The following is a 15582-nucleotide window of genomic DNA, read 5'->3' as shown; positions in this document are numbered from 1 at the left end:
TAAGCATCTCTGGAAAACGCTATTAAAAGAACATGAAACAAATGAAAAGCTGGGACAGACTTAATGGTAAATACATGGCCTGGCAGTTCAGCACGGCTACATCCTGTTTGCCATTATTATTTAATACTGGCATCGATTGGTTGAAGGATGAGATAGACCAGGCAATTCTCTGGGGGGCTTACTTGAATACCATTTCACTTTGAGATTAAGCAAGCCCACAAGCTTGGATCACACTGTCTTGTTGGGAAATTTTAATTAATTGATTTAATGTCGGGGTCTACTGTGGTCAAGCAGTAAACACCACCTCTTTGATCATCTACGTGGACAAACTAAGTCCCTGCTAACTACCAAGCAGTGCTCAACTCCAGGTTAGAACCAGTGCAGCATTAACCTGCTCCTCTGGAGTAACAAGCCGTACGGCCACCATCCCACATGCTGGTAGAAGCCGTTCGTATGGAAACAGCTATTGTCATGGCTCAGGCTCTTTGGTCTTTATATTAATTTTTCTGGGAGCCCACAGAGGCCTAGAACAATTTACACCAGCTCTCCATTTCACAACAGTGACACTAGATACGAAGGGAAGTCTGAGGAGTAATTATTTCCACCACCATCACGTTAGCTGCTCCCCTTTAACGGCAGAACAAGGCTAGTGACACAGACAGGGAGGCTAAACTCAGCAACTACCTCCAACAGGTATGCTGCAAACAAGCTAGCAAAACTCAATGCGAGACCATAGAAAGGGAAGATGATTTCTATTTTTAAGACCGATTTCACCCACTCATTCCTTCACGCTCATTCTTGCATGTTCACATTCTCACTAGCACCAAGACATGTGTGTCTAAGTGGTTCGGTGAGGACTACCTATAGTGACACAGAGGACAAGCCCTCATCGTACCTGTGAGATTCATCCCGAGTGGTAAAGACACTGTATGATATTGACAGTCTTTATACTCTCTCTGGGTCTGCTTGAGTTGCATGACACTGTTGTTGCTCCACATCTGCATTGCGTTCTTACCTGAGGTATGGCCTCGCTGCCACCAGCACTCATTCCTTCTGCTGTTACATTCTTCTCTGCTCTCCTCTTGCTGTGCTCAGCCTCCTGAATTGCAGCATATACACCATTCTTTGCCATGATGATTTCCACACAGAACCATCTGTCTTCCAAAGTTCTCTGCAAGCACTGATCAGTCCGCACAGACACCTAGGTATTTAATTCCTGTTTGATATACAGTGCAAACAAAAGGCTGATTTGGCCAGCAGTTTATTCCCGAGTTGTCAGTGGCAAGGAAGGTCACTTTACGCAGACCAAATAAATTGTCTTACAAACAGCCTACTGATCACTGGCTGGTAATCTGTGGCTACATGCATCAATTCCCAACCTCTATCTGACTTTACAACTAAGCATTACTCTTTCCACCACCACCTAAATCTCTTCCTCAGAGGCACTTGCCAGGAGTTTGGAAGCAGGGTCATGGCAAAACAAAAAAACCTGAATGACAGAAAGATGAAGATGGAATACCTTTGAGTGGGGGAAGCTTCCTTCCCCGTTTTCGAGGTGTGCAGCACCTTGTATGTACCTTGTACCCGCAGCACTGTTAAAGGAGCTGCAGCAGAGTGCAGCTGAATAGCTTGCAGCACGGCTTTCTCTCCCCGAGACTGAGCAGCTGTCCTGGAATCGGATGTGGGGCAAAGCTGCAAGGGAACAAGAGGGAGGACAGAAAGCAGCTACTCCCCATTTTCTACAGGTTCTAACGAGCGTTTGTGTTTTTGTTTTATATGAGCAGATGTGAAACCCAGCCCGTCTGTCTTTAGGAGAATTCAGCTCTCTCTCAAGAAGCAAACCAACAATTTCTCTTCTCAACAGCCATTTTTATTGCTTTTGACAATACACCATTGGAGGGAAAAAGAAGTAATTTTCTGCTATTCTTTAGCTTCTTTATTAGAGTAAGTAAATTCCCTGGGACTATTGATAAAAGGTAAATGGTTAACTTTGCATCCAAGCTGACAATGCAAGTAAAAAGAGTTGGAAATTCCCCAAAGCAGGCTACTCGTATAAGAATAGCACCACAAAACTGCCCAACTAACCACTCTGTGGAGTAATTAAATAACATTTGCATGGAGAACAAGTTCTTACAGCCACTGCTAACAAGACTGAAAGTCTGTGTCTCAAGATGACATAGCAGCAGCTCAGGCTTGAAAGTGTCAGCAACGTTTAGTTCAAGCTAACAATAATCAACAAAAATCTTTCCACTCATTCCAATGGGCTTTGGCTAAGGGCCCTCACACACACACATGTGCATGCACACACACACAAATCTTTCAAACCAGCCAGAAACAGTATCCTGAATGCCTTCAACTCCCAGCTTCTGCCACAGTTCAGCCTTCATCTACAAAATAAATATACACGGGTTTAACAATGAAGAATATTTACTTTCCTTCATTTGATACATTCGGTAAAGTGCTATGTTTCTAAATTATACCGAGTTAAAATGATATATTGCTCTAGTATTTTAAATACAATAAATATAGAATGAGCTGTGTGCAACTTCACTTGCAGGTTTTATTCTTTTTTTAGTAGCTATACTAAATTTAGTAATCAAAATAGCCTCCAATAGTACTCCATGAAAAACTAGTAAGAAGTTATAAATAAAATCACATCCTTCAAAGATTTCCTACGCACTACTTCTGTCCACATTGCATGGATAAGTGTAGTGTTACTGCGAGCATATGGAGCGAAGAAAAATAAGAAAGCTGAAAATTACCTAACAATAAAAAACAAAACCATACAAGTTAATGCTACATATCCTCCCATAAAGAGCTTGTTTTCTACATTTAATCTTGGTGCATACAACCGAGTTCTTCTATTTTTTTCCCCATTAAAAAGCTCTTCCAGGAAGAACATCTTGCAAGATATGGGTCAATTCACCTTCATCTTGCTCCTTTTTACTGCAAAGTGGAAAAGATTCTTGAACAAACTGCCTACACATTGGACACTGCTGAAAATACTTAACGCAGCCATCACACAAGCACGCGTGCCTGCAGGGTAGGAGTACCCAGTTCACTGTGCCATTTTGGCAAACAACGCAGTCTTTACTGTTTTCTTCATGCAGTTCTGGTTCATCTTCAGCCAGTCCGGCCTTTTCTAGCAAGCTTCTGTCGGTGCTTCTCTCGCCAGGGGACGTATCACTTGAAGATGGTGCAGTACTATTTGCAGACATGAAGAGTTGCTAAAATACACATATATACAAACATTTAGAAGTCAACAAACTCTCCCCCGATACCTGAACACACACATGCGATGCAAGTTCCACTGGGTCAGACCCACTGGTTTCCACTGGGCCAAACAGTCCCAGACTCACTCTTTGCGTGAGTCCAACAGTTGCCTGGTCTTCAGTTAAATATATTTCAGAAGCATAAAATTACATAGAACACTGGGAAAATGCTAAGAATAAGACATCAAATCTTAGCTGAATCAAATCAATGTACACGCATGAACTTTAACAGAACTGCCCAGGTTTTGAGCAGCTCAAGTTTCTGGTCTATCATTCGCTATGCCTAGAGGGATGCTTCTACCCATTCCTACCAAAAATATATCCACCAAGTCAAATCTACTTCACTCAACCCATTCCGCTCTTGCTCATATTATAGTCCCATACTCCTTTTTGTCTTATTTTATGTGAAGCACAAATTCTTCTGGGCATGACCTCTTGATAAAGCCAGTAAACTACCACGCAGCCAAAGATGCCCATAGAGAGCACACTACATAACTACACAAAACGCAGCTGCACAGTTATTTCTGTTCAGTTTAAGTGGTGTTTTTATAATGGTAACCATACATGAAAAGAAAGCTTGAGAGGGTCAAGGGGAAAGTTTACCTGGATCAACTATGTCAGCAAAAAATGTCCAGGACAAACATTTCTTTGGACAAATCTATTTCTGAATGAATGTTAACTGAGTCAATAGAATTAATGTGCCCCAATTTCTAGCTTATCCATATCATATATTATTATTTTTATTATCACAATAATATAGGACAGAATCACATCATCAACTGCCTGACAGACACAGGACAAAGATGGTCCCACAACATGCATAAATAAGGGAAACTGGAACGGAATAATGAGAACATTGGTTTAACTTATAATGGTATGTGCTAAGCAGATTTCTAACCTTTGTGCATGTATTGCGGTAAAAAGAAATTTAAAAAAAAAGTTTCTTCTGAGGCTTTCCGAATTGAAAGGCAGTATAGGAAAAAGTGCTGGTTTGAGAGACTAACAAATGTTCTGCAGAGAGGAAGCATTCAACAGCTAGTTAATGTCTTACTACCGCTTTAATAAGTGGACAGGACCTAGGCCTCTAGACTAGAATCAGGTAATTTCTCCAGGAAATCTTGAATATTTTCATAAAAAATACTTCTGTACAGTAACTTTGGCTGGAACAACTTAACTGATAAAATAATTTTAACTATTATCCAGTTCTTTGCATGACAATAAAAGTCTTATACTAATTTAGGCTCCTGAAAGCCTATACAAACTAAACTTAACACTGTCACCCAAATGAAACAAGATTCAGTATGTGGCTTACCTTCAGATCATGGTATTGGCCTTGAGCTAGAAGTAGATACTGATATAATATTCTGCAGGAAAGTCTGTAGCTCTCGTCAGGAATGTGAATTACAGCCACCATTGAAATCTACCAAAAAGAAAGCTATGTTTAATAACTTTCCTTTTTGTTATATGATTCACACAGAACAGCCTGCTTGAAAGATTGCATACTTTATTACAACCTCTGACCTGCTTATTTCCTTAGACAATCAGGACTTCAACAACGCTGACTTCAAGCACAGATCAAAAAAATATGCTGGACAAGGTAAAACCAGGATGTGGCACAAGATAGTACTTTGTGGTGCTTCAGCTTTCTGCCCTGGTTCTCCATGGAGCCTTTCTATGGCCGGTTTACAGCGGAGACCTGCTCTCACCTGATGGAATCAGGCCCCAAACTGAAAAGACCTAAGCACATGCACTTCCTCCTGAAGGTAAGTGCTTATGCAGCGGAGGTAGGGCTTGCTTACACAGTCACGGATGTGCCTCGGAGAGGCTACCTGCATAACGATTTCAACCAGAAGTAGCAGCTCCTACACTCCTCTTCCCACTCCGCTAACTCATGATGAGCTCCTCCCAGATGGGAGAGAAGTTGACAAACTGCAAGGAGTTTCCTACAGAAACCGAGCCCCAAGCGAGCGCAGGCACTTAAGTCCCGTACAGCTTCTGCAGCCGCGTCCCGGGCTGTCTTCAACACAAGAAATGATGCTGGCAGCTGAAGTCCGAGTGCAGAATTACAGGGGAATATAGAAAAGGCAAAGCCTTCTCTACTTTTTCCCACTTCCCTCACAAACACACAGACTGCAGTTTTTTAGACTCCAAAAAGCATTTAGATGTGTCGCTGATTGGCTTGTAAACTGAGCAGGCAAAAGACAAATTTCACTGGAAAGGACTATGAAAGGACCTCATGTGCTGACTTTAGAGTCATTTTTCTGAAAATAAAAGCACTCTAAGCTTGCATGCTGTGCCTAATACCCCTCACCCTGCCCAAATTACGTAATAGCCTCTAAAAAGCAGGAAAAAAAGAAAGTGAAATTCAATATTATTGTAATTTCCAGACGCTGTCAAAAGAGAAATGAAATATAGAAGAAAGCTGTTTTGTTTAAAAAAAATTTTTAAAGGCAGATCAGACTTGCACTTCAAAATCCACACATGGCTAATTACATGCAGAGTTTAAATATATACGTACCTATACATATGTATTTATACTAACTGAATTTACTATTCTTTAGCTATAAGATCTTTTTTTCTAAATCACAATGCCTCAAAACCAAAAACACCAAACAAAAAACCCCACACCACTATTAGCTTTGTTTTGGAACCTGAAAGCCATTAAATCTCCATTAAAATGACAGATTTTTTGTTTTGATAATGAGTTTAAAAGTTAATGGTTCTCAGTGTATTTGTATTACGTCATCCCACCATAACGTAAGTGCTTTCTCAATGACAATGCATGTCCTCAATTCGTAGTTTGTTCAGACACCTAGGCAACTTTTTAACCGTGAGTGGGACCAGCTCCTAACGCAAGCATCTCAATCTTCAAGCTATTGTCTCCTCTGTTATACTGTCCTGTAGTATAGAAACATATACAGTGATACTACGATCTAGTAGAAATGCTATGCTGTTTGATTATAGAACCACCTGCCCTTGAGGTATTTTCTCTCTTTGTAAATACTTGTACACCATAATCAAGTTACTTCTCCATCTCCTGTTTTATACCCAGGCCTGAGATCTAAGCCTTCTTCCACTTTAGCCCTGCCAGTCTTCAAATAATTTCTGTGACTTTTTTATACGGTCATGCTAATTTTCTGGAGCTAGAGGAAAATTATGGCACAAACCCAAATAGGTATGATCTGGCGACAAATACAGTCGGGATGAAAATTAGACTCCCCGGAAAAAAGATACTGGAACACCATCCGTAGCGACGGACGCACACACAGACACAAAAAAATAATTCAAGATGGAGCTTGATGCACTGATGTGAGAATAAAGCGGTAATACCATACAGGCCACAGTGGCAAAGATCCCTTTCCACACTATATTTATATTTTACAAGTTTGTTTCAACAACAACAGAGTAAATTCTGACATTTCTCTGGCAAGGAGTTCAGGTGGAGTTACTCCTTTGACCATATTAACAGATTCTAGTTGTGTTCCTTTTCTCCAAAGCCAGAGGAAAAATACCTCCCCCACTCTCCCTCCATCCCTTTCTTCTATGTTAAGGAATAAAAGTGAGGTGTTACAAATTCATGTCCATGCTAATGTCAAACACATTCAAATATGAAATTTACAGTCTCTTTATATTAAACTAATCTGAGCTCTAAACATATATAGATGTACTAACCTGGGAAGTAGCTGGGGGGGGTGGGGGACGAAATCTCAAGTGGGGACAGGAGGGAGGAAGGCAGTCCTAATGTCAAGTGACAAGAAGCCAAGGACAGGCATCGCTTGCACCAGGAACAGATTTCTTAGGCACTGGTGTGATCACAAACAATTTCCAAATGAATGTACGGAAAAGCGTTCAGTGGATTTAGGCAGTTCACTTCTGAGTTCATTTGTATTATCGTTCAAGCAGTTAGTGCTATCAGATTATCAACGAAGTGAGAAGATGGGCGATAGAAGTGTGTCCCAAATCGTTCCAAAAAGAATCAGTCAATTTAGAGTTTAGAAGGGATATTGAACTGCATGTGACAAGGCCGAAGCTGCTTTAACTGTAAGAGATTAGGAGGAGACCTTCTGGGGAGCTGAGTATCTTGTATCAGTCTACCGCAAGACCTTCACACCTTCCTGTAAATGACCTGGAGCTGGCTACTGTGAGACATAATGCACTGCATTACATAGACTTGGGCCTATGTTCGTAACAGTCAAGTCAGCAATCAGCTCAAATATCCGTGCCAGACACTAAGAAAAAAATCCTCCTATCTTGTCAACAGCAATGCAAAAGACCGTATCAGGGCAAGAACTCCACCACAGGTTTATGTGATCAGAAAAATCAGAGTAATAGCTTACTAACCTACCACAACCCTAGTTCATCTGACCACAGGGCTTACTACAGAGACCTTTGCAGATATGAGCTTTGTGAAAATCATAAGCATCTTTTGAATGGGCATACATAATTTTCATAATATAACAATTATCCTTGCTTTCCTACCATGCTCCCCTGGAGTCATCAGTGATAAAGTTAGGGACCAAATTCTCGGGGACAGGGAAAGGAAGCCGTTTTATTCAAGCCTGTCTCCTGAAACATTCAAACCTTAAATACAGTGACCCTAAAATATATTCTTATGTTACTTACAATATCATATATTTCTCTGTCTTCTTCATCAGCTAACGTCAACAATGCTATCAACGGATAGCGAGATCTAGGCACTGGGCCAAAATCGACAACTTGAGCATCTTCTGGTAACTGACAATATTTTTCTTCCTTGTCATTTTTTTTAATGCTTTATATGTGTCAAGGAAAACAATCAGCATCACTGCAATTGTAGGCAAATGTGACGTTTGCATAAAGAATATTTTTCATCATATTTGTTCAGAAATATATTGTGCCAAGAACTGCCAAGTGTTCACAAGTCTCAACACTCCCTGTGCCAACAAATTAGCTTATTTTGTCAAAACAATTTAAAAAAGGATACAAGTACTGCTGTCGATAGAGGTATTCGCTGTACAGAGCATCCTCTAATGCCTGAGGAGTCTTTATTCTGAAGCAGTAGACATGTTTCTGCAATGCTTCGTGGAGTTTTTGAACACTGCAGCCCCAGTAGCATGTAAGAATACAGTCTTCCAGACAATCAGGTGTCAGCGTTATACCCTCTTATAGGAAGAAGATAAGGATTTCATTAACTCACCAATGTGAAGGAATTCTGGAACTGCTAAGTGTAGGTTCTTAAAGGACAACAGGCAGAAAACAACTTCAGTAGCCCAGATTTTTATCATTATAATCATCTTCTAGGAATTTAGACTAGGTTTAGTGCTTATTAAAGTCCATGGAGATGAGGAAGTGGGTGTGAGGAGATAAAAGGGCTGATTAAGCTAACAAAAGTAGCATATGCATTTTATGAAGGGTAAATTTTAACTTCTGGTAACATTTTACACACTCACTGGCAGACCCAAGAGCACAACCCCTAGCCCAAAGTCCATTCCCTCTCTAGATAATGGTATTAATTGGATCACTGGCCTACAACACCCTCTCTGGTCTCCAAGAATAAAGCCCTCTTGATCACACAGAGGGAGGATAAAAAGAGGATCTATGCACTCCATTTCTTTTCTAAAATCAAGCACCCACCCATTAACTTCTAAACACTTACTGCACAAACAGGAGCAGAGCTCTTGAAAAGTCCCACCAAATTCAAGTGCTCAAACCTCCTGAAAAATCCAAGTTACCTGAAGACTAACTTGTTGGGGGGGGGGGTGTTATGTTGAGGAAGGGGTAAAACTGCTGCAGCCCTTTTCTTATTCATAGGAAGGCTCCACATCTGTCTTGGTGGAAGATGCTCAGCTTTGCTTACTACTCCCCAATGATGCAGAAGGGCATGAATTTCACTTCCTATGTGGGTGATTTCAAGGATGTTAGGAACTACTTGAGCTCTGATCCAAATAGATATTTAAATTCAGATAGAAAGAGAGGGAGGTTTTAATTTATTTATTTATTTATCAAAAGTAGCGCAGTTCCAAACACTGCTGGAGATCTCGACTTAGATTTAAGTGGGCGGCATATATTCCATAGCAAATTCGACAGAATTCTACAATTCTGTAAAGTTTAGAAAAATGCCCACAGTAGCTGGTAATCCGCAAATGTTTTTGTTATTTCAAAATCTGTCATAGCAGCAACTGTTTCATTAATAAGAATTAAACTGTACTTAAATATCCAAACATTTTACTTTTATAAACCGTGTAAAAATTATTTCTGTTGTAATGATGGGAGAAAGCACGCTTCTGAGGAATTTTCATAAAGGAAAGGGGTGAGAGCAAGAAAACACAGTACTAAGTTCAGGAACCCAAACTGACAAAATCAAGCACATCAGAAATCCACTGACTTGTTACTGAAGCTGTAGCAGGATGAGGGATTTCTAACCCAAAAGGATTCTTCACTTGTCTCATCCGCTTTTTCAAAACTCTTGTGCTGGATTCTGTTTCTTCCGAGTTTCTCAGAATAACAGGAACACCCAACCCAAACCTATGAGACATGAGACAAGAAGAACAAGTGGGTTCAGTGTTAGTGTTGACACATTTGAATTTTTCTTCAGCTCTAAATAGCAAGCAGCACAACAAATAGAGCTAGCTTGGCTTTGCAGAGTATCTGCTAGGATGCATGCATAACATAGCCTGCCAATCTGACTCCAGCTTTTTGTGGCAGAAGGTAGGAGTCTTCACAGTGATACAGAAAATCTATAAAGGGGGAATACTTTACTCCTGCAACCAGGAGTTTCCAGAAAGAGAATAAAATTAACGAGAATGGTCAATGCCCTCTAGCGGTAACTGGTTAGCCAGAGCTTTCTCCCAATTGACATTCTGCACATCCCGTCACAGGACCAAAAAAAAAAATCACTGCTTGCAAAGATGGAACAACCTTAATGGACTGGGTGCTCAAAAGGAAGACCTTAGAGTAAATCATTCAGCCCTAAGATATTTCTAGCTGTAACTACAGCCAGCAAGATGTTTTTATGGGAGAATAAGATCCTGATTTCCCGTGTAAACCTCAATTACAATAATATGCTGCTATTAAATCAGGGGCTGTAAAGCCTCTGCTTTGAGCAAGAAACCAAGTGAAAAATAGTCAAGGCTCTGAATCAAAGCTGAGACTCTAAGACCCCTTCACAGCCGAAACTAGCACACTAGCCCAAGTGATATTCTGACCCTAAAAGGATAACGAAGCAAAGGTTTAAAAGTTTAAACGCTCTATGAATCAAAATAAAAAAATCAAAGAAAGCGAGGAAGAATATTTTGGGATGATTTCTGGCATCAATTAAAACCCCCAAGATTTTCACATTGCCTGGGGCTTTTAAAAGAACCGCTACAGATGATCAGGATCTACAAAACAAGCTCCACAACAGACTTCCTTTTACACTTGGCTAAAAATAATTCACTTCTTAAGGTGATAGCAATAACTTTCAATAACCAAAAGCTGATTAGAGAAACTGTCCCAGATACGCAATCAGAAGACTGCTTCAGAGACTGAAGAGATTTTCTTAACTGCATTAATCCAGTCCTGTCTCATTAGTAGGGCAACAGGGAGAGGCTGTGGGAGTCTTTTGTTAATGCATTTTAGAAAACAGTTATTAATTAGCTCAGGCTGTACTTTCCTGAATTTGTGCTTTTCTCGCTGCCACCTGTACTGTTGAAGTGATGGCCTGTTTAATGGCTTTGAATTTTGGTTCATGCAGTCATCAGCATATTGGGTGCTGGAAAACTCTGAATGGCACGAAGCATCGGCTCTTCCCTGCATCAATTATTTCCGTTTAGTATACTGAAATAGCAGCTGTTACAGTAAGATGGGTCTCATATCAATAACTCAAGCTGAAAAGGGCAATACCAACTTCAATGTAATCAATTTGAGAATTGTTAAAGTAATTTCGTGTACAATACAGCTCTGAGCCAAACAGACAATTTTGTGGCTTAGCTGCTACTTTCTCCTGGGTTTAAAATCTTTTCCAACTCCTGCGTGTCAAATGAAGAAGAAAAGCAGAGCTTTTACTGACATTGGGCTCCTTTCTATTGATTCATGTTGGGAGGGGTGCCCTCTGTAAGACTAACAGGGAAAAACATCAGCCAAAAGTGATTTTCAAGTTGAGGAAACTACTTCAGAAAAAAATTCTCAAAGCCGTTCTCACTAGCAACAACCTGTTCCTGGCAGTCTTACAAATATTTGCCTTTACCAGTTAACATCTTGCGTGCCTGAGTGTCACAGATACACCAAAGAGGAAAGAGATTGAGCTGGCAGAAAATACTCTACACTCATTAGTCCTTCTCTAAATTCCTTTGATTTGCTAGACTTTGATGGAAACATTGGCATTTCTTCGATGATACAATATAGGGCGCTCAAACATACTCAGTTTGTGCGCATGGAGGGTCAAATCTCTCTCTGATGCAAGTAAAAACAGCCACGCTGACTTCACTGGGGCTGTAATGAAGTACACCAGCTAAACATCTTACTCACAAAGAAACCAGGTGCAGCAGCTGTTTCACTTATTCAATATCCAAAACTCAATGGAGCTAATCTCTCCAGCCACACATAAAGATGCCTCCTGTTTTATACCATCTGGCTGATTCCAAAGTAAAAACGCTGTTCTTTGGAAACTTTCTTCGCTGGTCGAAAGCAACAGGATAATCACCATGAAAAGCAGCCATAGAAAAAAAGCCTCTAGTACAGTTTTAGCAGCAGCTGATGGCAGAAAGGCCTTTCTGTTCAACAATAAGGTACAGTGCTTCTGTAAATTTTAAGGTAGTATTCAGTGTATGAAGGACGAATAAAGATACAGTTTTTATTTTATGATCTAACAGTCTATCAGCCCAGATCATTAGCTGGTATAGGGGAAAATTAATTTCTTCAGAGGAATGCTAATTTAGAAAAGGCTGGAGTTTCCAACGGTTTTGTTCATGAGTTAATTTCTCCAAAAAGCAGTCCGGACCTCAAAGAGGTGCTGAGCCTACAGCTCCTTCTAATACGAGCATTCATCTCCACCTCAAAAGACGACACACAGGACTGTATTCCACTTCCTTCCTATGCCCAGAGCATCTATTGTGCAGTAACCTACTTGGACTCTCTGAGCAGAGCCACAGGTATCCAGGGCTGGCCATAAAAACAGACGCTCATCAAATCAGTGCATGATTTTGCAAATGAAAACATTAACATTCCTAAGCAGTTGGTGTTTTTCAGGCTGACTGACACCATCATGAACACATCCATAAAACAAGCTGACAATTGATGCCGAAAATGATGGGGGAAACAAAATGTCATTACAGCAATATATCAAGTATTATGTACTCATATGACACCAGATGCATTTATAGTACTCTGTGTAGCAAATAAAGGATCAAGTTGTTTTCACGAGTAAGTTCAAGAGCACTTAAACTGTAACTGCAGCTGCAGCCACACTGAAGTTGCTTGGAGGCTCTTGGTCATACGGCCATGGTACGGCAGAGTTCAAACATCTCTGAGCAGCTGGCCACACACTCACGTACTTCTATGTGCCGAGCTCCTGGCTACTGCTTCTACTTGACTAACAGTTCCTTAACAAACTAGTTTGAAGACAGATTGTATATATTTACATAAACTGCAATAATATCTAGTGCAGATGCAGCTAGAATCTCTGATCTTGAAATAAAAACGCATCTGGACAGTCCTCTGCACACCCTGTAGCCCCAAAATTATCAATGGACACGTGTGGAAACGTAAGGGTCTTCTGCACACCTATTTCAGACATTTTACAGCAGGGGATTGCAAAGCATTTATTATAAGCAGATAAATAATGATTAAATTGATAAAGGATCACTGGTTTGGGATATACACACAGGAGATTTATTTGAATCACGATTCAGTATCATTTTTTTTGTAAAGATAATATTTTTAAAGAACTGATGAAGCGAAAAAGGAAAAGTGGAGAGAAGTGGATGCCAATATAATACTGTCAGTGTGCAGCGGGACAGAGAGAATTATGAAAAAGATTTCTACCACCTCCCTCTCCAAGTAAATACTGAGGTGGAGCTTCATCCAGCAGAAAGACCAATCTTGCCTTCACTACCACCTACCCAGCACTAGGGGAGGCAATGCAAAACAAGGACAAAAACTTTCCACAAAGCCTATCTGAAGGATCAAAAGATAGCTTAATTCACACCGAAAGCAATAGATGGCATGTGTTTGAGCCAGTGGCAGCTAACAAAGTGATGTAAACAAGGGAAAGACTTTGCACTAAAGGAAAAGTCAGGCAGAATATTTATAAGCTGTCAAGAGAACAAACAGCTACAGCTAAAACATCTGTAATTCAAAGAGAGAGAAAGGAAGGAAAACACTGAAGCGCAGCACTACAGATATTAATGTTAAGCCAATGGGAGGACATGCAATAACTCTATTTTATTCTCTCCAGAGTTATTGTGTACCCACAATTCCTACATAAAATATTGTGATTGCTAATCAATGCTCTCCACTTGGCAAGTATCAGTATTTACATTTATGGACACTCCTGAGTTGGCAAGAAAACAAACAGAGCAGTGCTATGGACAGACAATCAGGGACCTGTTTCTGAAAAAGGCGACAGTGACATCTTTGCTGAACCCTCTCAAACACGAGTAGGAGAGGGTCTTCCACTCATCACCCCTCCAGACACTTTAGCAGGTCAGCTGTTTAAGGCTTCTCCCCATCCCAGTCCCAGCACCCTGTTTGGTTCACCTGAAACACCCTCTTCTCCTCTGAGCTTCAGCGGTGGAACAGACTGGTGCCCCATCAGCGGTCCTGGGTAGTCTCACACCTCAGTAACAGCTCTGCCTTAAAGCCTGGCAGATTTAGGTGCTACCCAGCCTCACGCCAGGCACCTTACTCAGTATTTCCTCATTTTATCTACCACTGAGATTTGAGATGTCCATCTCCAACAGTGCCAAACTTTTACCTTGGAGCAGCCCTCCCTGACCCCCCACCCGCTCACTCAGGGTCAGGTCCTCTCCTGGCCACTCTGTTTTCTCCACAGCTTTCATCCTTCCCTTCAGCTGGAGCAGCCCCTTTTCCCCTGGTCAGTGCTAGCCCTCCTCACCCTCCTTTCCTCAACACAACCCCACTTCTCCGACCACTGCCAGGCCCCACACACCCAGCCCCACCGCCAGCCCCGGTGCTGTCCCACCCCAGGGCCACCCCACACCCCCGGAACTCATTCCTCAAGGAGTACCAGCTCCCATTATCCCCCTCCTACACCCTCCTTACACCGCTAGACCCCCGCAGCCAAGGCCCATTGCCCCAGACCTGCTTCCACAGGCAGGGCCGGCCCCACAAGGACGGTGCTGGCCCCACACGCTGCCCCCACAGCCGGCGCCGGCCGCCCCGCCGCACTCACCAGCCCAGCACCAGGCCGCTGGTGACGAGGAAGCAGACAAACACGACGGTGATGTAGAAGAGCGGCGAGTACTCGTAGAGCGTGACGAGGAAAACGGCGGCCATGGGGCCGAGCCACGCCGCCCCACGGCGGGGGAGAGCCAGGCCTCACTACAGACCCCGCCGGCTCCTACGGCCGGGCGCATGCGCGACAGCTGAGTGAAGCCATTGCCCTCAGCTTGCCCGGAGGTGGGCGGGCCCGGGGGCGGGGCTGCGTTGCCTAGTGACGGCCCGAGAGTTCCCCAGCTGCCTGGATTTGCATAAAGCATTTAAGTAATAAAAAACGCCTGTGTGCCCATCCGGCACAACCCGCCTTCAAACACCTCCGTGACCTAACTGTGGCAACCCTGGCACTTGGAAAACGGACCTCGAGTAAAGATGGGATGCTGCCAAATTCCTCCCATGACCTCCACTTCTAAACGGAGCACTACACAAGTATGTTTTGCGTCCTGGAATGAATAAGCAACCTACCTACACCACACCGCACGAGGAAATAGCTGTGTTTAAGAGTGTACACAGGTTAAGTGACGCTTCAACAGCTGCTCGGCAATCCTGCACTTCCGTGGTGTTTACTGAAGCTCTTGTTGAAAATCTGATTTTATCTTATAGATCCGGCATTTAAGTCATTAATGTAATTCGCAAGAGATTGTACCTGAGATGCAAATTCTTTGTCTATACTTTCATTCCCTTTGAGTGAGCACAAGCGATGATATTCTTAATTCTCGCTGTTACAGGATCACCGAGAAGGCATTTTCTTTTCCGTTACGGCAGCTTAAATTCCCAGAAGCACGAGAAAGGCCAGATATTTCCTCCAGCACCGAGGCAGACCTCCACCAACAGCCTATTATGGAAGGGAAGTGCCTGCCTCGTGTCCCCTGCTCGTATTTGTGATTGATCTCCAAAT

General features: G+C 42.1%; 1 protein-coding gene across 4 annotated transcripts; it reads right to left on the bottom strand.

Moving 5' to 3' along the window:
• Positions 1 to 1932: 1932 nt before the first annotated feature.
• On the bottom strand, positions 1933 to 14868 carry CGRRF1 (cell growth regulator with ring finger domain 1). 4 transcript variants are annotated; one of them, XM_075150772.1, is made up of 7 exons: positions 14641 to 14868; positions 9637 to 9776; positions 8236 to 8413; positions 7896 to 8043; positions 4585 to 4692; positions 2927 to 3227; positions 1933 to 2387 (listed from the first exon to the last, which is right to left on the bottom strand). In XM_075150772.1, exons 1-7 carry the CDS (start codon positions 14742 to 14744, stop codon positions 2377 to 2379), a joined length of 990 nt encoding a protein of 329 aa, XP_075006873.1. In that variant the 5' UTR covers positions 14745 to 14868; the 3' UTR covers positions 1933 to 2376. The 4 variants fall into 4 exon arrangements, with proteins under 4 accessions (XP_075006873.1, XP_075006874.1, XP_075006872.1 ...); XM_075150773.1 differs by having other exon boundaries at positions 3054 to 3227; XM_075150774.1 differs by having other exon boundaries at positions 2301 to 2387; positions 3037 to 3227.
• Between the last annotated feature and the right edge of the window lie 714 nt (positions 14869 to 15582).

Source organism: Calonectris borealis, chromosome 5 (genome assembly GCF_964195595.1).
Source record: "Calonectris borealis chromosome 5, bCalBor7.hap1.2, whole genome shotgun sequence".
NCBI lineage: Eukaryota > Metazoa > Chordata > Aves > Procellariiformes > Procellariidae > Calonectris > Calonectris borealis.
The sequence above is the reverse complement of the archived record's forward strand: the minus strand, read 5'-3'. Positions and strand labels throughout refer to the sequence as shown.

Bases quoted from the DNA above. Each gene is read 5' to 3' on its own strand.
- CGRRF1 (XM_075150771.1), bottom strand. From the start codon at position 14,744: ATGGCCGCCGTTTTCCTCGTCACGCTCTACGAGTACTCGCCGCTCTTC. The intron at 8,044-8,235 runs GTATCCTTTTTT...ACACATATAAAG, and splicing joins CTCTATCGACAGCAGTACTT to CATTAAAAAAAATGACAAGG. The intron at 3,228-4,584 runs GTAAGCCACATA...TGTGTATTTTAG, and splicing joins GCCAATACCATGATCTGAAG to CAACTCTTCATGTCTGCAAA.